Below are 25,992 nucleotides of genomic sequence, written 5' to 3'. Positions count from 1 at the left end.
TTACCTTTGCTGCAATATGTTTGATGTTATTACAACTATCCATCAAACCGTGTCAGAATTGTACTGCGTAGCAGAATACGAGACGGTCCAATGGTTGGCTCTACGAGACTGATTACCAAATAGCCACTCGTTTTACGTAGTTCAAGCTGCATAACACATAGGTTAAAGTTTAGAGATGTATGCTACCTATTGCCTTTTTAGGGTATCTTAGCCGAAATGGCAGTTACAATCTACAATCATCACGACCCATTACGTCCCCACTGCTGGGGCACGGGTCTCCTTCCAATGAAGGAAGGGTTTAGGCCTAGTCCACCACGCTGGCCAAGTGCGGGTTGGTGGACATTATTACCAATTACGATCTACAATACCTACATCTAAACTAGTAAGTACTTCGAATAAGTACGTACATTAAATAATATCTACAGTTTATGTTAAATAAAAAATAAAAAATTGTTCACCTACTGTTGATTTTTAGGTACACAGAAATACTGTTGTAAGAGCAATTGAAACAACACTTAACATTATTGATTACGGTTTAATATTGCTTCATCGATAAACTCATTAGGTATAATTAGACATACTTATTATTATTTCATCGGCAATGAAACTAGCCATATAGTCATCTAACTAAACAATAACATTACTGTTGATACAAACTTACACAATAAATAACATTTATATTTTATATACAAAATTTAATTTATTTTCAGTTCCTAGATACGAATACTTCACATTCTTAGATAATACACTCTTTTATAATTATCACATTAATTAAGTCCTTGTACATTTTCATAAGATATTACTTTGGTTATTTGCTTTCCTTTCCAATGTTGGTTGCCTAATAATTTGAAAAGTTCTTTAATTAGATTCTAATCTCATTGATTTTTTTCATTAAACAAAACGAACAAGTTATAAGTACTAAGGTTTTACATTTAAAAATAGTTTTAGCTTTAGTTAATTTCTTTTTTATTATTTAAAATGTTAAATATTAATACCAGACTGTGTAATTGAAGCTATAGCCATATTACACTCACGGGCAATGAAAAGTTCCACTGAGAAAAGCTTCAAATTACTTCTAAACGGAAAAGGCTGGCTTAAAGACAACTTCTGCAACATTAAAGTACATTTAACAGAGAATCAAAATATAAAAAACTGAAAACGGAAGTATTTTGTTCTAATTTCAAATTAAATCTTAGAAAAAATTGGGGTCGTTTAGTGTCGAAATTTTGTAAGTGGAAATTTCTATTGCCCGGCAGTGTATACACAAATGATTGACAAGTCAATACTCAATGTTCAGCTTTCTAGCCCGGACCTTTATCAATAGGTACTCAATTTATTTTTTACGTATAATATCTTAAGTTTTGCTAAGATGGTAATAATGGCTGCAATATAAAAATACTTTTGTTTGTTCGTTAGTTAACCTTATTTTAGACTAAGCAACATTTCCAAATCAAAACTTCTATTCATTTGTTTTACTTATTATTTATTGTTGAATTCAAAATATACTACGTATCATGGCGGTTGCGTTGCGTTGGTCAGCTATAACAAAATATGTCCTAATCCTGCACATAAGACTCCTTGCCAGTGAAGTGGCCAGGATGAAGAAGAAAACATCGCGTCAGATGTCCTCATCAAGGAGGTTGCATGAAATTCAAAGTGCGAACCTTGGGGGTCACTCTATATGACGAAAAACGAAGCTTCGAAGCGACTGCTACGCGAGCTACGCTTATCTAGTTGTATAAAACGTTTGTTAGTTTTTCGTCAGTATAAAGTAACCCTCCTCATTCGCAGTACCAAGTAGTTCGCCTCACTTCGCCGACCTTGTTATCGCAGCGACGCACCTCGCCCGGCACTCCGCGCAACGAGTTATCTGAAACGAATCAATGGACAAATTGAAACATTTTAAAAATATAACTTCAAAGAAACCTCAAGGATATCTGACTCGGGTTCCGATTAACATAATTATTCTGAGGTTTACAAAGATGGTTTTCTTTACCAAAGCCACTGTTGCATTGTAAATATTAATAAAAATTTTGATCGTTTATTTTTGCTTTTTACGCCAATTACTTCATACAACCTACGATATAAGCCATGATATGAATAATGGGTACAGATAACACACACGATTAAGGCACATATTTTTCATTGTTAGCAACTGACACAAAATTATATTCACAATCCAAGTATACTTGTACAGAAATAGAAAAAGAAGAAATATTGTACATTAAGTAAGTTTCAACAGAATATAAGAGCCCATTTAAGTTTACTGACCTACAAAACTACGAGTTTGAGTTACTCATTGTGCCAACTTGACGAAAACGAAACCCTCTAACAGACCTGCAGAGAGATTTAAACATGGTTTTAATGAATACTTACGTTTTATAACGATTCTAGAATCTTAAAAATAACAAAAATCGGCACGAATACTTTAAAAAGGATTTCAACAATTTAGATAAGTTAATAAACAGAAATATTTGTGTAATGGTAGAACTTTGTCTATCTTGGGAGTCTGGGGATACACTGACAGGAAACACTTTGAGCTCTAATGCCTGGTTTCTTATTTGAGTAAATCTACCTAATCATGAACGTAAGACATAATCATAACATTAAATTCCTGCATTCCATTTATAGTTCTGCTTTATTCTCCACTGACAAGTATAGGTACCGTATTTAATTCCAGCATCGTAACATCCAATTTAAATTGCTACTTACTTTTAGGTTGACGTCCGATAAAATTTAAAGTATAATACATGCAAATCTAGGTGCGAGCAGTAATGAATGCATGCAATATTAATATAGAATGCAATATTAATATAGAAGTAACCCTCTCACTGTACGATATATTTGAATGTGTGACAGGATATTTCAATAGCATAATTTCTTGCTACATGCAGTTAAGATTAAATAATTTTATACTTATCCTTATGATGAATCTTTCAATACCTAGTAAAGGAAAGTGAAACTAACATTTGTCTTCATTCCGGTCCCCCTCCGAGGACTCCTGGCTGTTCATGGAGATCATGGAGAGCCTCTTCTTGCGCTCCTGAAGCAGGATCTCTGAAATAAATCAATAAAAACTGGTGAGCAACTAGAGTTAAGTATAATAATAATAATATTTATTTCGAGTAACCGCGGACTCATAATATAAAACATCAAAATTACATTACACATTAAAAATACAATTTACAAATAGAACACAAAAAACCGGCCAAGTGCGAGTCGGGCTCGCGCACAAAGGGTTCCGTAGTAAGCACAATAACTTAACCAAAATTACAGTTAAATCAACCTATCTCAAAAACTATAAGAGATACTTTGATCAAACCAAAAATCGTTGAAAGAGTTAATTAGTATGCATCACCTCTATTTTTTTTAGAATTTTATACCCCGTAGTTATAAAAATAGAGGGGGGGGGACATACTTTTTACGACTTTGAGAGCTGATATCTCAAAAACCGTTCACTTTGAGAAAAATGTTTTTTAGAAAACTTTATATCATTTTAAAAGACCTTTCCATTGATACCCCACACGGGTATGTACATCGCAAAAAAAAATTTCATCCCTCAGTTACATGTATGGGGGGCCCCACCCCCAATTCTTTTTTTTACTATTTAGTGTCATATTTTTGTAGCGGTTCATACAACACATATTCCCATCAAATTTCATCACTGCAGTACTTATAGTTTCCGAGTAAATCGGCTGTGACAGACGGACAGACGGACAGACGGACATGACGAAACTATAAGGGTTCCGTTTTTGCCATTTTGGCTACGGAACCCTAACAAAAACGGAGGTACAATAATATTATGAGGTAGGTATTAAGAAGTAGGTACCTAAGTAGGTAGTTTTAATTTCTAATAAATGGGAGGACCGCTTCGCCCTTAACCGTGCATAGTTATTACATAGGTATAGTGAAAGATACATAAAGAGTATTGTGGTGCTTTCAGGATAGGTTGAGTGTTTACTTAATTTATTAAGATTTGTAATTATTTTAGTTGTCAAGTGCTAAAAAACAGATAATCTCTGAAATATAAAGCTACATTGTGCATTTCATTCAGGTTATATTATATATATATTATATATACGTATCTTGCAATCGATCAAAATAGGACAAAACCCAGTCGCAGTAACAATTGAATATCGCGGCTGGCTCCATCGCGGATATCTGCGCCCGATAACAACCACTGATAGCGACTCACTTCCACGAAACTTACACGGCACAAGTAATAATCTGTGACAGTACTAAGTACAAGTATTTAACGTACTCGAGCTCATTAGTCCGACAATGATAACTTGATAACAATACCTACCTTATATCGCTATGAAAACTTGCGCAGTTTGCGATAGTTATTGAAAATGGTTTTCGAGGAAATCGGTGCGTCAATAGTAAATAAGCTAATTCGGGTTTCAATTTTATTTACAAGCAAGGAGTCTTTTACTGATGTGTTATTAAGTAATTAATAAATTGCAATTCATTATACCTAATACCTATATTATAACTTTAGCAAATTATTGCTATTTATAATATTACTCGTAACTAGTTTTGTGTTTCAATGCTATGTATCACTAAGATATTTGCATCCATACATAATGTATAATTATAAAACCCAACTGAATTTAAAAATTAAAGATGAAATCATAAACCGCCAACGACCTGCAGATAAAGAAATGTCGTATGGAATACGAAAGAATGGATGAATAATAACTATAGATTGAATAATTCATTGAAATAAAAATTGTAGACGAATGACGACAAGTAGGTACCAACCCAAATAAAGTGAGATATCTTTGCAAAAAACGACTTTGTGATATCTTTGTAAATAATCTGATCAGAAAATAGATCATTGATCATAAGATGTTTCTACTCTAGATTAGTCATGAAAATCTTATAGGGGTCAATATCGTGTTATTATTACTAACTAGAACCAAGCGTTGAAATCGGCCCTTAGAAAGTAAACACTTCTATTGGCAGCAACGTCGGAATGAGTCACGAGCGCCCGGCTCCTCCATAAAGATCTCGGAAACAAAGCCTTTTGTTCCATTTATCGTCGTCGCCGATCCGCTATCCCCGATCAATAGACCCGTGGACTCTAATTGTGCAATGTGCATCACACTAACCCAAGAATTTACAATAACAGCGAGCGTCATCGGAACAAAAATGCCGGCATAGCGCGATGCGTCGAAACGGCACATTAGGACGGAAAGCGGTCTCGGGTGAACGTGCGAATTTACAAAATACAAAACAAGCGTGGCGGATGGAGAGAAACATTAGACGACGTCGGTTCCCACAGGGCATGTTGAACATGTGCATCCTCTCGCATAAAGAACTGCAGCAGTCGTCGACCCCCAGTGCGTCACCGTCACACGATAAGAGCATTCCTTCCGCCGAGCGTTGTAGGCCAACATGAACCAATTAAAAACTCCGTTCATTCATACATGCGGGAATTATGACTTGCATGCCAGATGGACTCAATAAGCGCTTTATGAGACGCTCGACTGCGATTAATGTAATGACGTGACGTCCGTAATTGTGACTTCTTTTCAAGTGGAGATGACACGGTTCTTCATACATTCTACACAAACGCATCCCTATGCTTATTACACTCTATTTCACTGCTATCTACGAGTTCGGCTATAAATAGTTTTATGTTTAGATTGTCTATTGAGGAAGATTGTGAATTACTCGTCCTGGTATATTCAGAGTTCAATGTACTGTAAGTACGTGCAATAACAGTTTGAAGGAACATCAACATAATGTGATTTGTCACGAATGACAACCGTTCGCTATCGCAGTGACGATTCTATTATATTGTAATATACGTACTTACGCATACTTGATCCGGTACCATATACGTTACTGTATGAAAATCAATGTCGGTTGTAAATCATAATAGACTACATGGACTGTATAGTTAAGTAAAATAAATCACACACGTTCGGTGGATGTAACAAGTACGTGCCTAGCAGTTAAATTGTTTAAAACTACGAAGTTAATGCAAATAAATTACTTTAACCATACCCATTTTTCACATTTAGTGTTGTGTTATATTATTATGTTGTATGACGAACATAGAACTATCTATTGTAGTTGATGATGTCATTGTCATATTTGTATAATATACACACCTACTTAATCTATTCAGTAATTTAGCTTTATTTTTATAGCCCAGTCTTCTTATCGTGTCGATGACAAACATAAGAGCTACAATAGAATTTGCTACCGTGGTGAAAGGTTTGGCCAGTCAGATTAACGTCAATCGCTGACTACCGTGGGTAGCACCCTGGTACCAAACATCACATCCTTCCAGGCAAGCCAGGAAATATAAACCATACCTTAAGGGTCGAGAACCACACAGTAGGTAGCCCATTGCCAACATTGTGTATGTAGTACAGGGCGTGATGATAGATAAATTGTTTATCTACTGATGGAGTGTATTGTCCGACAATGGTCAGAATGGCGATGGAGAGCTGTTGGCCAGGGGCTGTTTAGAAAGATTTAATTTACTGTCTATAAAGGGTTCACCCTTACCTTTCTTCCTCATCGCTTGGTCCCACAGCAGTGACGTAATATCATCGACCCAGCAGTTCCTCACAGCCGCGTCTCTGGTCTCCAGCTTGTAGGTCTTGACGTTCCGCTTCTTGTACCAGATGCTGAACTTGTGCTGGTCCTGCTCCTTGGCCGTGATGCCGAGCTCGTCCACCGGGATGTGGTCTTTGTAGAGGAACAGCTCGATGGTCAGTTGCTGGAATTGGAAGTTCAAGGATTTTAAAACATTCATCGGTGTCGCGAGGAAAGAAGGTACATAAAGGCGGTCACAGAATGGTGGTCTAGAGACGGTCGAAAATATGTTGGCAGACCGCCTGCTAGATGATCCGATGACATCTGCAGGTTTGAGGGGAAGCAGTGGACCTGAGTGGCATTGTCCTACACTAACACCTCTTTTTAAATAAATAACATTATTGGAATGCAACTACATACCCTGGATACATTCTGAAAGTACTTAATGTATTAATTTATATTTTACAATAATACGTGTTATCTTATCGTACCTTTTGTTAACGACTGTGTAGCATTAATACTAACCTTAGTGGTTAAAATATGCTAGTAAAATGTATTATAAAACTAAGATTTGTTATGATAAATAAAATAAAAAAAAAACCTAAACTAATCATTCACAGGGTATTTCCAGTAAGCAGTGACAAAATGGGTAATTTACGTCAAAAACATACATTTTAAAGCATATTTATTTTTGACCGTCTTAGAATAGGCCTTCTCAGTTTCGAAATTTGATATGGTGCACTATGTATTTGGTGGTTTATTTATACATCCATCAATACGGCATGTCTAGTGGTAAGTAAACAATTTCGCGGTTAGTCATATTACGGTACCTAATTATCGCAATTAACCCGAGAGCTCATTAATAGTAATCACCTAACAATAACACTACTAACCACTATTTGCATACCAGTTCAGTCCAGTATTAGCGCATGCGAGCCGTATATACTATATGACACTGCACACTTTCACTTCTAATGCATGTATTTATAATACCAACTGAAAGTTTACTTAATGATTATCATCTTAATTTTTAAAGTCACTATTTACAGGGTAAAGCAAAAGTGGTAAGTATAGTAAAAGATATAGGCCGAAAGTGGCTGGCTAAGGCGGTCATTCTGTAAAACATTTGTTTTACGAAATTTGAAAATTCATAAAAAAACTAAGTTAATACGAAGCCCAGTCTAACATCTCAGCAAAAATTAATTTGGTTTTAGCAGGAATCGTATAAGGATGTCAAATTTCATAGTTATGTTCATGCGACCGAGGAACGGTCAGCCTTCCTGAATTAAAAGTAGGCTTTAGCCCAATATTGTCAAAATCTGTTAGAATGCTTCAGAAAATGTAAAACTGCCAGAAAGATCCGTCGTTGATTCGTATCGATTCAAACAAATTAGACCTCACGGACCCCAGCTACAGCAGCTGGCTATTTTTATTGTAAATCTGTGCAATAATTCTCTCGCCGGCCATTACTCTGTGTTTCCTGCGTTACAAACAGATAAAATGCGGCGATGCGTAGTAAATTAGTTGGTGGGCCGACCTTGTGGGGTCACCAGCTCAACGTGGACGTAACTACTAACATTCTTCTCTGGAAAAACTCCACGGGTCGTGGAAAACCTTATAATAATTTAATGCCATGCAACCTAAAACCTGTTTACCAAAATAACGATGGGTGCAAAATATGAAAAAAAAACCTGAAGCATAAAATATGGACTCTCCAAGATTTAAATCATAAATACATCGAAATTCATGAGAGCGCCAGCGATAAGTTTTGTATGTGGTCTGTTTTATTATTTTCTATGTTTCGTCCAATTCTAAGTTCTTACCAAGGAGAGCTTAATTTAATTACTTAAAGAAAAAATAAGCAGGCATATATAACTAGGTATCTCAAATAGTAGCAAATGATATTGTGAACGTATTATTCAGTGGGTTACATTAAATTGGCCACTCGACCGATATAATTAACATAATAGGGAAATAATTCCATTTGATGCGTATTTCTATTGCAGCATATACGTAATTTACAATTCTCTTATTTACGCTTAAGTTTTAAACTAATTTATAATTGTTTAAGTGTTCAGGAAACTTTTTATTTTAAAACATAAAATGCAGTATGAAGGAAAACAAAGAAGACCTTCAATAAGGACTACTTCGTATTTTTTTCATTGGAATGCCGTCAATGTTTAGAAGTTTTATACAAATTCAATCGTAATAGATATTATACTGAATCAAAGTAAAAGTAATAAAAATTTCAAACACTTGCGTGGACGTTAGGGCTCTGTAAAAGTTTGCATTAATGGTCGATTTTCTAAAGACCAAGTTGGATTAACATAATGACTGAGGTAATGTACCTACGCGTGCTTACCACATAAAAGAGTTCATATTCATCAACATAATCATCATCACAACCCATCACGTCCTAACTACTGGGGCACGGGTCTCCTTCCAACGAAGGAAGGGTTTTATTTAGGCCTAGTCCACCACGCTATTATGTACCTATAAGATATTTAATCTTATACCTAATGTATGACATATAGGCAGTCACAACACAGTCAGAGTGTGATAATGCGGGTGGCGACTCCACGCCGCCGCCGCCGCCCCGGGGGCTCACTGCCGGTATATTGCGCAAGCTATTTCTGTAATATCTACACTACAGTATTTCATTGTCCAACTATTAAGGCGATGAATTTGCAAATTGCATTGTGCTGCATTCTGACTCCGCCAGTACGCCCCGACGTCTATTAAATCGGTTGTAAAAATAGTTGTGTAGAATGTCGGTCAACGCTAACCAGTCTACCTTAGCCTGACGTTTCTAGATCGCTAATCGTATTTTTACGCTATTTACTTAGTAAAATAGTCTACGAAATTATATTTTTGAGATCGTTAAATCAATGTATAACTACTTACTTAGGCAAGATTACAAACTTATTTTACCCATACATTATGGATGGGTGCTTAGTATATTGATATTAACTAACCTTGTAAATCTACATAATTCTATGGCAAATAGACTATTAGATAACATAATACTTATGCCTAAATCGATCTTAAATAGTACAACAGCTAAAAGTTCAATATGCACGGTTGAATATACGCATGTATAAATTTGTTATACTTATCAGAATTATGTCTGTGATGGCAACGATTTCAAAATCAGAATAACATAAATGGCTTAAGCCGAAATAATCGACGTCGTAAAAGCAACAGTAAGCAGCTCCAGATTTTCCACTTAAAAACACATCTGTGTCAAATCATAATTGTTTTTGGAGCTGGAATTTGAGCTCGCTGTTCAAACATCTGATGGATAATAACCCGAAGCATTTGAGTAAACGGTACATGTGAGGTAAATATTGAGTAATAAGTACAATGGATTTCTCCCGGCGATCGCTACAAAACCCAAGTTGACTACATCCTTGTTAATAAACGGAACATGTTTGAAAACTGTAAAATTATCAATAAATTTAATTTCTACACAGACCACCGTCTTTTACAAGCGGATTTAAAATTAAAAATAAAAAGAAAGAATTACTCGGCAAACACTTGCAATGAATATGACTATACTTTCAACCAACAGAGTGCTGACGAAATAGAAGTTAAATTAAAGAAAGTAATAAGCGAGAACAAAGTGCAAAGGGTATATGATATAATCGAGGAAGTAATAAGGCAAATTATGGTAAAACTTAAAACAAAAAAACCTGAGAGCACAGAAAAAATTAGCAGCAAAACCAAAATATTACTGGATAAGAGAGAAAAATTTAACTCAATTGAAAACCAAACCACAAATGATAGAGAAGAACTAAAGAATATTCAAAATGAACTAAAGATAAACATGAAACTGGATATAGAAAACTTCTATAACGCCAGGATCGAAAAAATACTTGCGGCCACCGCATCTACCAAATCTATATCAAAACTTAAAGAAATTGGAAAGACACTGGTTCCGGCACTCCATAACAAACATGATAAGAAATGTACAAACAGGAAAGAAATACTGGAAATCGCAACAGAATTCTATAGTAATCTATATAAATCTCCAAATAACAATGAAAGGGGGAAGAAATCTGCCCACACAGACACAGATAAAGAGTTAAGAGAAGGAATTCCAATGTTTTTAGAATGCGAAATAATTGCAGCTATAAACTCACTTAAAAACGAGAAAGCTCCTGGGATTGATAATATAACAAACGAAATTCTAAAAACATACAAGCTTGAACTTCTCCCATCATTCTTACACCTGTTCAACCTTATTCTGAAGACAAATGATATCCCAAGGCAATGGTTCCATTCATCCATTGTTCTTCTCCATAAAAAGGGTCCGCATACAGACATAAACAACTATCGACCGATTAGCCTTTCACCTGTTATTTACAAAATATTCATGACACTAATCAAAAACCGTCTATACAATATATTGAATGAACAGCAATCCAGAGAACAAGCGGGATTCCGAAGAGGCTTTTCTACGACAGATCACCTCCATGCCCTTAACATGATAATGGAGAAATATTCGGAGTTCAGAAAACCACTATTTCTCTGCTTCGTTGATTTTACTAAGGCGTTTGATAGCGTAAGCCACAGCTACATGATAAAAGCTTTAAAATCACAGGGGGTGGCAACAGAATATGTAGAGCTAATCGACAAAATATATAGTGAATGTACAGCCTCTATACGAATGGAAAAAGATGGTGACAAATTTAATATCCAAAGGGGAGTAAAGCAGGGAGACCCCTTATCACCGATTATATTTAATTGTATTCTGGAAGAGATATTTCGTTCAAAAGATTTAACGGAGTATGGTCTCAAGATAGACGGCGAAAATCTAACTGCTCTCAGATTTGCAGATGACATTGTTTTTTTGACAGAAAATAGAGAAAGTCTGCAAAATCTCATGAACATATTCCAGGACCAGACAGCTCCCACAGGGTTAACTATGAATGAGTCAAAAACTAAAATAATGGCTAACCAACCCCATGACCCAATTACAATAAACAATAAAGAACTTGAAAGCGTAACTGACTATATATACTTGGGTCAATTATTTTCATTTAGTAATAAAATGACTAAAGAAATAGATAGAAGAATCAACATTGCTTGGAAAAGATACTGGAGCCTCAAACATATATTCAAAGGGAACTTTGCATTATCACTAAAAAGATTAGTATTCAACTCAGTAATCATGCCCACCCTAACCTATGGGTCACAAACTTGGACGCTTACAGAGGCATTAAAGCAAAAATTGACATCATGTCAGAGAGCTATGGAAAGGAGCATGATGAACTTAAAAAAGATAGATAAAGTGAGAAGTGCAGATATACGAAACGAGACAAAAGTAGAAGACGTATTGGAGACTTCACAGATAAATAAACTGAGATGGGCAGGGCACGTAATGAGGATGGGAGACAACCGGTGGACCATCAGAACAACCGAGTGGTGGCCGAGAGACGGGTCGCGCAGAGTGGGCCGGCCGCTGGCGCGCTGGGACGACGAGCTACGAGCCAGGTGCCCCATGTGGAGAAGACTTGCGCGTTCCAGAGAACATTGGAATATTATGTGTCAGCTGAGCAAACACGCTAATAATACTTATAGTGAATGTGTGTAGACCTAATTAACATTGTAAATAAATAAAAGTCATGAAGTGTATACAAAAAAAAAAAAAAAATGCATGAAACTAATTTGTAAGTAGGTACTTTTAAAACATAGTAGGTAATTAAATTAAACAAGTAACTAGCAAAATCAATGGTTGTATATGATGGTATAATATAATTATTGTTAATGATAAAAATATTAAAATGTGTTAGAAATGTTATTTGAATGCATGCATTTTATTTGTATTTTAATAATAATTAATGTAAACAAACTAAAATATACTAGGTAGTATAAAAAAATAATATTCAATTAATTTAACATAACTATGTAATGAATAAATTATATTATTAGTATTAAATATATAGGTACTTATTTGTAAATAAATAAATACTGAATGAATCAAAATTGTAACCATGTATAAAAAACTGATAATGTGATCATTATTTCTCCTATTTCTCCTAGAAAGGCTGGTAACCTTGGAGAACACTACCTCAACCCCTACACTATTATGGTGCTGGGAGGCCGTTTAACAGAACTAGATAAATAAGATGATTATGTAATGAATTAAATTTACTTATTTACATAAAATTTGAAATAGTAATAATTTAAATATAAAATTAAAAAATTGTAAATAATTCTAAGTACTTATGTCAATGTAATGAAATTTAATAAACGGCTATTCTATTCTATTCTATTCTATTCTATTCTATAAGTACAATAGTGTCCTACTATTTGTCTAAGTATATTAATTTCAAATTTCCAATGCCTTGACCTTAATGCTCTTATCTGCAATATGTAGGATCGCCGCGACGTAAATAATAATTTGCTATTCGTATATTTACTATGTAATTTTTATTGTCATACGGTGATATGTCGATGGTGACTCACTGGACTGATTATGAATGATTCATTCTCAATGTTTGCTACTTAAAAGTTGTAAAATTGCGTGTTTGCATAACAAAGAAACGGTGAAAATGCCAATGGAAAATATTTACGAGTATGTATGCAAACTTTAGCCATATCATAGTTTTATATATAATATACCTATACAAATATCATATTGGGAACGTTCAAAATAACTATTATTCAGTATAAAAGTTTCAGTTACAGATATACTTGTTTAAGTGTAGTATATTTCCAGCCATGCTTGATACATGATGTCATAAATAATAGAAATTCTAAACATCTACTTACTTATAAAAAAACTATTTATAATTTGTATAATAGCCCATTCACGCATAGTTTAAATGACGTTTAAACGGCTAGGAAAGTATTACAATACTTAGTTATTAATGTTATTATACGTAATTTAAATAAACTTTAGCGTATCTTCACTCGTGTTTTCATTTCACTCTAACAACGGATGTATCGCTTTCATAGATAATAACTACCGTATATACTTAATAAAAATATAATGATAAATAAATTAAACCGGCCAAGTACGAGTCGGCCTCGCGCATGAAGGGTTCCGTACTTATCTTTATGTCTGTAAAATAGTACCCACTGCAATATTTAATTTTTTCATACTATCTAAGTATAAGTAAGTATAGCTAAATATTCTGTTCGTATCAGTTACCTACTAATGGACGTAATTACAAAAGTCTTGCTTTCAGATTTTTCATTAACAGACGGACAATAGAGTACTTAGTACCTAACCTAACCTAACCTAACCTAACCTAACCTAACTACGTAGCTACGCAAACTAAAATATTACACCTAGAAAGGGGCAATTTTGCATTTGTTGAACACAATACATCCAGATTTCACGCTTGATCGAGTTCGATTTCTCAGAATGGTAACTTTAAAAGCGTTGCGGTGTAAGAAACCACAGTCTAATCCGATCAGTTTCAGTTAAAAATCTAGACTTACATAGATTAGGTACTTTCACAACCTTTTTTTATTTCCAAGATTTTTGTAAGTCCATTCCCACTGTGCTTCTACAAAAAAAAATACTATTTCTAGAAAAACACATCATATGAGGTACGGTCAGCTGCATAAGTAGCTATACACACTTCTGTACCTTGTCAAACTGACGAACCCTCAATGTTAATGAATTGATAGGCTGTTTCAGATTGACAAGTTGCTACAGGGTGCTTACATAGAGAATCGGGTTCCCTGTATCTACTTGTACCGGTACACGAAAGCGCTCACGGAGCATTTCCCGGATTTTTTAATGACATGAGCGCTTTCGCATAATCAGGTTACCGGTACAGGTAGATACAGAGAACCCGATTCCCTATGTAAGCACCCTTACAAAAGTTTATAGCTGATTGTACATGATGATGACAAACGGATCAAACAGTCTGTACCGGTTTTGGAGTTGGGACCAATTTGGGAACAAATTAGAATCTATAGGTAGTATGTTTCTATTTCTACACCTAACACAAAATACTACTGGCTTACCTTCCTGTAGACAGCAGTGATTAGCAGCAGCTTGTCAAATAGGAACACCCTGACGAGTTGCCGCCGCCTGCGCGCTGCGTCCATGGCATAGAACTCATTTTGCCGCAGCAACCGCCCTTGGTTCAGCAGGTTGATGTGTGACTGAAAAAATACATAATATTGTGAATACCGACACAGCCCATTCTTAAACAGAGTCGGTATGTGAATGACCATGTTTTGAGGAATTATAAATAAGTTTTATAACAAACCTGCACTCATTTAAGTGCTATTGACACCCTTGTTCTCAAGGTCGTGTAATGTCTTTGAAAGGAATAGATTATTGTAATTGGCAATTATAAAAGGTATGTATTTTCTTCTCGAGCTAGACTATTTACAATACTGCCAGAATAACAGGGGCATGTGTTTTAGGAATTCCATTCATACGAATATAATACACCAATACATGTTTGAATTGAACGACTGCGACTTCGGCAAGTTTACTAAACATAACGATTGTCTACAATTTTGTTTGTCTATTCAAATGGAACACGCAGCGTCACTCACCGGACAGTCTCGAATGTTCTCCAGCGCCATGATGCCATCTATCGCCGTCAGAACGCATTCGATCATCGTTTTTGCTTGCTTCAAACTCTCTAAGGGAGTTTCGTCATTATCGGAGGAGTCCCCATTGCTCCCCCCGGTCTCGTCACTGTCCACCGACAATTTCGATATTCTAGAATCTGATTCTATTCTCTCGTTCTCGTAGCTACCGTAAGTTTTCACCAGATCGTCAAGGAATAGCTTGTATCGGGGTATCCTTTGCACTGGCTCCAGAAGGTAGCTTGATAAGTCTAGTCTATCGCCTAATTGGTGCTGCTTTTTCTGTAACAAATAAGTTATTTTTAGAAGAAAAATGGCTTCATTCGTGTACCTACGTATTGTAATAGGCAATAGTTTTCTATTATAACTATAGCATTAACTCCTACAGTGGGTATTACAAAGGAATAACCCGCATTTCTACAAACAAAAAGGTTAAACTCTAGCGTAGAGACTTGTGTCAACATTATAAAGCGTTTTCTTCACGTGAGATTCCGAAAGCCCCTGCATATCTACGTATTCACTTCCCGGTTCATGTTTTGAGAAACTCACTTATCTTTAATTCTTACAAATATTTAAAAGTATAAAATATCAAAACTACCGTGAGAACGTAAATTTATTCAATAATACGATCAATACCAAACAATTCTGCTTCAAATTGAGTCTAATTTGATTGAACCAGTAAGCCACAGAAAAGAAATTCAAGTGACGGTATAAAATAGGACGCTAATACAATCCCGCGTAACCGCACCCGATTAAATAAATACGGCAATCAAAATCGTAATGCTTATCGCATTATTTTGCGCCTTTCGCCGGCTTTCAAGAACAATCGAGGCCAAATGATATGTGATCTCGATCGCCTAGGATTACTGGAGCAGAATTTTACGCGAACCGGCAGACTAAAAATGTATGGCAAGAAATAGTGCGCGACTCAACACTAAAACTTTCTCTAACAATGCTAATCTATCATTCCAGGTTGCTATTCAGATACTTGGTTGTACTTAGGCACTTAATACTATAAAACTATTGAGCTGCGGTAAAGTCGAACCACTTTTCTAAGCACTAAGTACAGTCGTTAACTAGAAGTGGCCTATCGAAGCAATAATTTCATTGACGTAAATAGCAAATCATTATCACAGAGAAACGGTAAAAACCATTAAGCAAGCTGACATTCCCAGCAGGTAATAAACTTAACGCGGAAAACGAACTTAATTAATAAAGTTAATAAATATTAAGGCATTTAAAAACAAAAGGCTTTTTTGGAATGCTTCCATTAAAAGGTATATTTAAAGTTGATTTGACTTGCACTTAACAAAGTGTAATGACTATTCGAATTAAACTATGCGCCGCTTTAATTAATCCAAGTCAAACTCATTAAAACAGTCGAGAGCAGATTACAAGACGTGCGAGTAAAGTTACGGTGAGAGTTCCTAGCGGATCACGACGGAACATCCCTATATGTTTTCATATTCATAATAGTACACTAAATCTTCGTAATTAATTACTGACTGGTTTTATACGGTTTCATTAAACACCTGCTGAGGAACTTGAGCAGAATGTATATGGGCATTATGTAATGGAAATCAGATGGAAGAAAAAAACAAGCATGTACCGAAAATTTCACCGGAAAATCTGAAGGGTGAAGAGAGCAGTCGCAACAGCTAGTCTTAACTAATTACAACGTCAAAGAATGTTTACAAGTTCATCATTAATGGTACACTCATTCATAATAATAGGTGTAAGTTTTTAAATATATAATTAGCGTGTGCTTGATCCGTGAGGAAACCCGTGAAGCGTTACAACGAACAGTGGGCTGACAGTTACTTATGCGATGGTTTAACTGTGCCTCCCCGGGGCCAATGGCGACGCAGCGATCGCGGAAGTGGGTGCGTGTGCGCATCACACCTCGCGATATCGCCGGCTATTCGTTCTTGTTCACACGATATCAATATCACATGGGTTTCCAATGCGATCAATATCAGCTCAGAACAATCGTTGAATAAGCATTTTATAGGGACATGCATTGTTATGTGCAAGACCATTGATGATTTAAATTTCGATGCTTTTGAGATTGAACTGTTAAAAATTTAAAATGCCTTTTTATGAATGAAACATTTTAAGATTTTAAGTCTTAAATGTTTTTATATAGGTATTTATTAAGTATCGTTTAGTAACAAAGTAATGAAAACGATAAAAAATAATGTATGTATGCTTATTTTATTTTTCAAGAATAGCAATATATTCATAGAGTAGGTACTTATGCAATATTTATCTCATTTGTGTCATGTGCTCATAAATATTCAAGTTAACATTAGACTTAACTTTCTTTACGAAATAAATAATTAGTAATTATCATTTATATTTCATAATGGATACATACCTGAAAGAATTGTTTATGTTCGAATACCAGTCTTGTAGCTCTCTTATTATTCCTTGAGTACATAACGTACATGTTGAACCGTTGCTCCTGAAACAAATAAAAAAAATACATTTCAAGAATTATATAGGTACAGGTAGGAAATTTATAACAGGAATTGTCAAATGCTGCTTCCCATAGGCCGAATCAATAAAACTGCGTCTAAATATCACGTGCATAAGAAGGTACTTCTTAATTGTTTTATAGTGAAATTGTGGTAACTTTCTCTGTGAATAAGAAAAAAATAAAATCATTTAACGAGCCTCTCGTTGTAGCTTGATTCTGTTTTAACTTGTCCCTTATTGGGATGGGAAATTCAATGAATTGAGCCGTAGTATCATAGTATTAAGGTTTACTAGTAAAGGTAAAGTTGTCATAAAGAGTCTTGCTAAAATGAATGATCGATTACTCTTTATGGTCGTGTGCCGAACGTGCGTTGCTAATTGATTTATGCCCGTGGATTCTGTACTTGTTTTTTTATTGGTTACGTTGTGTATCACAGTTATGTAATCTTCAGCTTCCAACTTATGAATGAACTTTCAACTCAACGTGAATGAGAAGTACATAGTTTGTACGAGCTTTACAATATACATTGATAGAGTTGCAAAAGTGGTATATAGTAAGCTAAAACGTGACCCAAGGGAAATCGTTAAAAACTAAAGTATACAAGATGTTGCAGGCTCACATTAAATTATTATAGAGAACAATCTATAGGTGGGTAGATATTTCATATTGACCATCTGTGGGCAAGGCTAAGCTAAGCTAGATCGTAGTTTCTTAAACCCTTATTAACAATTGAGCGTAGGAAGAAACCGCTTACTTATTCGTTTCTATGCTATGGAACTTAACTTAGTGAATAAGTAGGTATGTATTTGATATTGTACACCTCTATACATATACAGGCTGTTGCAAAAGTTAAAGTCACGTGACCATCAAATTTTCTATGGAGAAGCAAATAATTTTTTCGCGATATTTAAAATTCGTAGAACAAAAGTTGTTTAGATTGACCCCCAGACTCACCACCCCCTTTGGGCTTAGTACTTATACCACTTTTACAACATCATGTAGGTACCTATATCTAATCCTGTATACTTACCGCAAGTCCGGAAAAAAACAACTAAGTATTTGATCAGCTAGTTCAGGTTTTAAAGTAGCCTTTTCTGTTATTAGGCATACCGGAAATCGATAGACCACCTGACACTAATTAATATTACCTCATAATAAATCAAGAAGGATGAAGTATTATAAAATGTAAAACAATAGAAGTGAACCACGCGCCATACTTGCAGTCTTGCACACTCAACCTCGATCCGGTCCGTCATAATGATAAATAATAGAAAACGCTATCTTCACGGCAACTATTATTGGAAATATTTTTCCGTTTCAAGTAGTTATCTAGTTAGTTTCCATTGCTCAAGTGTATGTTTTCATAAGCTCATTGAAACGTATTTTGTAACATAAGAACCTATAACTTAATATTTATGCAGTATGTAGCAAAAATATTTCCTACATTGCTTTCCAACCTAATGTATCGTGTCGCTATAAGTACAACTTATTATTATTCAATAACTTTAAACCGTTGGTAATATTATTATGTTTTGTCGATACGACTTTGACGGCAATTTAGTATCAAGATCAAGATTGACAAAAAAGACAACTGGATTACCTCGATTATAGTCATACAACGGAATGTCCTAGAAACGACCACTGCGATCGACAGTGTGCCATATTCGGATATAACCACATGTGTTAACTGCAGGTGTTTGTTGTCAAATGTATTTATATATTTACAACATTGACATTACTAGTCTTAGCTTTATAGGCTGCTTTTTAATTAGCGAGCTAACAGTGAGATTCGGACAAAATGTATCATAATGGGCACACACTGAGCATTGATCAATAATATTTATAACTGGCATATCCTCTCACAACAGTGGCATTTGGCAAGCCCTGGCCCTGTAGCACAGGGTGCTATTAAGACGTGACAAGAGTTCTCCGTCGCGCTCGCTCTTGAGATTGCGCGATGCAAAACTCTTACTAGCCCTTCTGGTATAGCCCCTGTCTCTGTCACCGACACTCCAAAACGAATGCACTTAAACCGCTTTAAAAACAACACAACACTCACATATCTCCGAAAGCACTGGCCCAACTTCTTCAAATCGCTCTCGCAGCTGCGCAGCGCCGGCAGAAACTCTTCGGCATGGAAGCGGTGGATCCTCTCGATGTTGGCGAAGATGTCCGGCTTGAGGCTCCGGACCGGGGCGTCGTCGGCGGCGCAGGCCGGCAGGTAGTCCTGCACCACGTGGCGGAGACGCTCGCAGTAGACCGTCTCCGTGTGGACCAGCTCGTTCACACGCTCTGTCAGACGTCTGGAAGAGAGGTGTGGTTAGGATTGTGGTAGGTCGTGGGGTTATAGTAGAAGGGTACGGCTGCTGGGGGTACCGAGGCGTTGGTGGGATGCACGGCTGGATAAGCTCACTGGTGTAAAGCAGGATAAGCTCGACGATGTTACTGCAGAACTGTGATTTTATGTAGCCTTAAAATACTGAAATTTAGTTTTTTGGTCAAATGCTTTTGCAATTACTTAAGTTATAATTTCTTTTATATTTTTATGCCTTAAGTTAATTTTCCTTATTGTTTATAATTATGTTACATACTGAGAAGAATAAATTGAGTTCAATTCGGGATTATTTACAGTTAGTTGCATTCGAATGCAGATAACTACCTTAGGTAGAAACTTGATCTATGTGGGCTAGATTTGAAACCTAAGATTTCCTGAGTGACCTCAATTAATTCAGCGTTATGAAATGTGAGATATAGGTAAGTACCTAAAGGTATAAGTATCCTTGAATGAACAAGTTGCAAAATTGAGTATCTGCTCGACATAGGAAGGCGACTCCTACTGACGTCCTAATGTGGGCTGGGTTTAAATAACCAGTCCCTTAGGTTTCTTAATCAAAACTGACGCGCCCTACATTCTATATTTATACTTTATCAACGTACGGGAAAGTTGTAAACTCAGCTATCGCATTTGACGCTAAAGACTGTCAAATTGTGAACTTTTTTGCGTAATAGGTTAGAATGTCCTGGAGTCCTGAGTAACTCAAAATATTTTTCAAGATATATATAAGAAGTAATGCTACAAGCCGTACAAGGTAAACAGTATACTCACTCTAAATTCTGCACTGAAATTAATGGTTCAAATCTTTCGGTCTTTACTCTTTACTTTTACCATATACACATTTGTCTATGCTGGTACGGATCCAAAAATCAGTTCTTTAACACGTTCACGGACAATTGATGGTTGGAAAATATTTTGATATGACACCTAAAAATCCCATACATTTTATCGTTCCGCCTTGAAACGTATTGCCGTATCTCAATATATTTTATTTACGTAATGTGACAGTTACGGCCATAGACGGTATCGTCTACAAGCGGTCCGCCACATCATGCATATCCAACAATGCGTATAGTGACATCTACGGCTACAGGCGGCAGCCGCCAGTTTTTTTCAAGGACCGTTTCATTTTCAAATAGGTTTGGACGTTTTTCAGATACAAAGTTCCACTTTTAGCATGCTATTTACAATAAATAAAGCTTATATAGTAAGATTAAACAAAGGGGTTCATCGACAAAAGCTAAAATTTTCTAGTTCCTCATAACAGTTATATGTTCGCTTTTCTTTGTTCCATTTAAGTAATTATAGTATTTGAATCGAATAGGTAGGTATCCTATATGCAAAACAGTATAATATTTATCGATTTATTATTAATTTACCTCGTAATTTGCCACAAAAATTACCAGACTACCACCCGTTCTACACAACATTTCCGCGACGCGCGCGCCGTGACACTAAACTTCTGGAAGGTTATTTTTATTTGTAACGGTTACGGCGACAGGCGGTATGTCACTATAAAGTTCACTTATGTGTGTGCAAAAGAAACCGCGACAATTTCTTTGTTCTGACACCTAGAAACAAATGAATTAGCACAATACGACACTAAATCATGCATCTCCTGTTAAGAATACGGAAATGATACGGCTGTTGACGGTTCGTCCGTTTCAATCAATAGAAGTTGGACGGCCACAGGCGCGTAGTCATATTACAAGGATACTTACTTACGGCCCTCGACGGATTGTCCGTGAACGTGTTAACATAAGTTATATATTACGCACATGTTGTAAAATACAAATTATTATTTTAATTAATATGTTTAATTAACTTAATTCTATTAACAGAGCAGTATTATATTGTGATTTTTTTTATTGAAAGGATCATATTAGTCTAAAGAATTGTCTAGATTTGCACTAAGTTAGTAACTATTTAGTAATCTGTGACTTACTTAGTGCATAAACCTCTTGCATGTTTCGAAAGTACCTATTTTCATTTAAGTATATTTATAAAAGTGTTTCCATAGATAACAGTAAGTGGGTCAAGTGGACCGTACCACGTGGCACAGCTTCTAGATTGCGTTTTAATACAAAGTACTTAGATAGAGATAATAATGTCCATTACGCAACGCAGTAGCACTGGTAATTAAGCTTTCTACTTTTACCGTATGTTTAAAGAAAAGTTGTAGATAGTTTTAAGTATACGTTAACGTCAACGTGTTGAGTTTAAAATGCACCGTTTAATTATTATTTAACGAGAATCTTTGAGATATTTAAACAATTTTAAATACATGCTAGGAAATAAAACAAAAGTTTTATCAGTACAGAAAACACATAACACTCAATTGAATTATGATAGCAAAATACTGTTTTTAATTAAATCTATCCAGCATTGTTTATAAATATAATCTGTACACAAACGATCGAAGTCTTCTATAAGTAACTTTATTTTGTAAATTTATTTCATACCATCGAATTTCGGACTATTGTTATGTACTTATGTAGTTATTATTTAATTTATGAATCCTAAACATGACCTTGTGGCTAGTAGGCCACCAACGCGTCCATATAAATAACATTATGGCGTCGTCGTATATTGTATCTATTAAACCTACTAAAATTTATCGGTTTTACATGTCATTTTATTTATTCTGAGATGGAAACAAAAGAAAGTCCTCACTCTAACAAGCCACTTATCAATTTTATCTGTAAAGCGTCCGTACTTCGCCCGACTTAGCTCCTTGTTATCACCTCATCCATAATAATATAACAATAGTACTTTCATTCTATCTATAGCAATATTTGTGAAATTCCATTTGAATTCAACACCTGGCCTTCTCTGAATAAGTTTTTTTTAATTGGAAAGCTTTACTTACCTACTTACAATAATGAAAACCACATAATATTTTCCAAAGCGTAAACAAAGACTTTAAATAAGCGAATGGAATCTGGATGTCTGCAATAGTCTGCATATCCTTTTAGAAAATTATAATAAATGGGTACTTTACTTACGTAATATCATTAATATGTATGCGATGTAGATAAATGATACCTACTTGTCATGAACAAAAATTATCACAAAAAGTATTCAAATCTAAAGTACTTACCTACGTCCTAACCATTGTTTGAAAATGTATAGACTCTGTACCAAGAAACATAAGTACTTCTCTGTACCAAGGAAAATAAGTATACTTCACTCTCATAGACAAAAATGCTAACTACATCATACTACATACTTCATGTAACTATATGACATAATTTAGTCCAAGAGCAACGTAGGTATTTAGAGTTTACCTGACCTTTTGCAATCGAAGAAGAAGAATTTCATGACATAGGTATCGTGAATATGGAGAAATTAGCGTGTAAATGACCTTTACAAATTCTGTGCTTATTTGGAATTCTTTACTACTTAGTGTACCGTATTACTTAATCTAATCATCACTAACGATCTAATTTATCTAGAATACCCATGTACCTATTTACTTATTAATATACTTAATGCGTGTAGATACCGGCATTCCCATGTACTAAGTAAGGTGAATGAAGATTGCAGACAAAAGCGTAGGTATTACTTCACTGCGATTTAAAGAAGGTTACGTTCTTGGCATTATGCTTAGAAAAACAGATACTTTCCTTAATTAATTGATGCTGTAATATCATAACATTGCATTACTTACAAGAAAATTATAATTATTAACAAGGTTAACGTGTACATTAGTACCTAGTTATCCGGTCACTAATAACTTAGTAAAAATGTAGGTAAGATCAAAATTATATATCTTTTTTGCATCGTTTTACTATCCATCACACTAGAGATCCTTGATAGGTTGTCCAACTCTATTGATACTTTAGACATTAGAAAAAAACTCTAATGTATGGTTACGAGATGGTTACCAATAATACCAATGGATAATTATGGTACCGTATAGATATGTGGTAGCGCCATAGTTCTGACGCAAATGGAAAGAACGCCTTTTCTAATACTTAAAATATTATCATTGAGCACCATAATATGTGAATTGATTTGAAAACGTACGGTGTTTCGCATAATCAATTATGAAGCGACCTTCAAGCCCACGTCACAACCACGCCAATGTTTATATTCACCGTCACAGTTCTAACAATAGAAAATATTTGTTGTTATGTTTTTTATTCTCTTTAGTTTTCCTGCAGATAGTCTAAAACTTCCCTATTGCTGTAATAGCAACCTTTCATGAATCAAGAGGTAAATACTGGTTGCCAGCTCGGACCATATGAATAAACATCAAGGTGAAGCGAAGCGAGGAGGTCTCTGTGCGACACACTACCGCATGCACCATCCACTGACTCCCAGCCATTACTACAATAACTATAATAAGGCAGTCACTCTGTCATGGCAATACTGAAAACATTTCCGTGAAATGTGTAATGAACAACATGTTGGAATGGAAGCATAATTTTCTAATAGTTAATCTAACCGATAATTTTCGTTTTACCTACCTACCTAAACCAATACGATTCAAGTTTCTGTAATGTCCTCCTATCTGCAATTGATAAACACTACGGTATATTTAAGTATCGAATTGTTGATAAAAGAATTATCTTTTATCGGTTTTATGACACAGCTTTGGCATGCGATAGCGAATATATTTAAATAGCATCATGTCAAGAAATCCTGCGGCCTTACCTTCGATATTTCTCCTTTTTAGTCTCAACAGGTATTAATACCGGTTCTTTGGAATTACTAATACACCACTCGTTCACTGCACTTACTGTCAAGAACTCAGAGTCCGGAGCGTGGCACACCTCGGAGCCAAACTCATCTGAAGACACTGTAATACTGTCATACCTTTGGTACGGCACCATGTCAAACGAAGAAATTGACTTAATACTAACATTGTCATAATCACTACGAGCACCAGAAACATCCGAGGTCTCCGAGCTCTTGTCATCCGCGTCGTCACTGCCTCCTTCTTCATCATTTATCAGTGTATCCGTCGAATGGTCTCTCGATATCGTATCCTCTTTACTGTCGTTGCTGATGCTAACGTCGTTACTACTACTTTGTGCACTACCTTCATCACTAGAAATGTCATTGGGACGTTGCAGGCTATTTCTCAATACTATCGGGTCTTCCTCAGTATCAGTATCTTCAGATCGTTTCAGGCTAAGTATCTTTTCCAAATCACTCTGTCTAACACCGTAGGACCAAAGAGTTTCTCCTCCCATTTGGTTACTGACTGAAGATTTCCTTCTAATGACTGGGGGCTGCCTCGAGCGCCGCATCACCACAGGCGATGAACCCGACGATATCGAGAATCTTCTCTCCTTCATCGACATCTCTTCTTGTGTCGATGACTTGCTACTTTCAGACGAGTTGTCGCAGAACAAATCAGGCGGAGCGGGTGCCGGTCTCCGCGGGACTGAGTATTCAATGCCAGATTTCCTATCTGAGATAAATCCAGATGAGCTCGATTCGTACGAGACCTCGGAAGCATTTGATAAAATCGAGTTCACTGATATGTTTGAATTCCTATCTTGAGATTTGGTCGCCGGGCTGAGATGTTGGAAGTGGGCATGTATCGGATTGATAACACCGGTCAAGCATCCTAGCTCCCGGTGCCTCGCGAGGCTTTCGTTGGAGTCTGATAGGTTGGTGGCGATTGCGCTTCTCTCGAAGCGCAGGACCATGTCTTTGACGCTTTTCCTCTCCCTGGTGACGACGTCGTCGGCGGCGGCGTCCTCGTCGGAGGCGTCGGTGTGCAGGTCGGGGTGCAGGCGCGGGCACGGTTCCTCTTGCGTCATGTTGTCGATCAGCTGGCGCGTGGCACGTGCATGCCGGGGACGCGCGCGCACGGTCGCGGGCGGCGGCGGACTGACTCCACGCCCGCGCCCGCGCCGCCGCTGCACTCCTCCATCGCCTTTCTTATTTATTATCATTATCACACTTAGCTGCGAAATTTTATGAAGTATCGGCCATAAGCTGTTATAAATGAAAAATGTGAACTGCCCTATGTTTCTATCATCCTACCATTGTGTGATGTCTACCTACTGTTGTTTAAAGTGACGATCTTAAATTTATATTT

General features: G+C 36.1%; 1 protein-coding gene across 1 annotated transcript; it reads right to left on the bottom strand.

Moving 5' to 3' along the window:
• Positions 1-515: 515 nt before the first annotated feature.
• Positions 516-25,808, bottom strand: LOC105398364 (FYVE, RhoGEF and PH domain-containing protein 4). Its single transcript, XM_048630679.1, has 8 exons — positions 24,594-25,808; positions 19,659-19,902; positions 17,498-17,584; positions 15,085-15,402; positions 14,542-14,682; positions 6,526-6,739; positions 2,968-3,057; positions 516-1,870 (listed from the first exon to the last, which is right to left on the bottom strand). Exons 1-8 carry the CDS (start codon positions 25,709-25,711, stop codon positions 1,782-1,784), a joined length of 2,301 nt encoding a protein of 766 aa, XP_048486636.1. The 5' UTR covers positions 25,712-25,808; the 3' UTR covers positions 516-1,781.
• Between the last annotated feature and the right edge of the window lie 184 nt (positions 25,809-25,992).

This window comes from Plutella xylostella, chromosome 4 (assembly GCF_932276165.1).
Source record: "Plutella xylostella chromosome 4, ilPluXylo3.1, whole genome shotgun sequence".
In the NCBI taxonomy this organism is placed as follows: Eukaryota; Metazoa; Arthropoda; class Insecta; order Lepidoptera; family Plutellidae; genus Plutella; species Plutella xylostella.
Note: the sequence above shows the minus strand (reverse complement) of the source record. Positions and strands in the feature narration are given on the sequence as shown.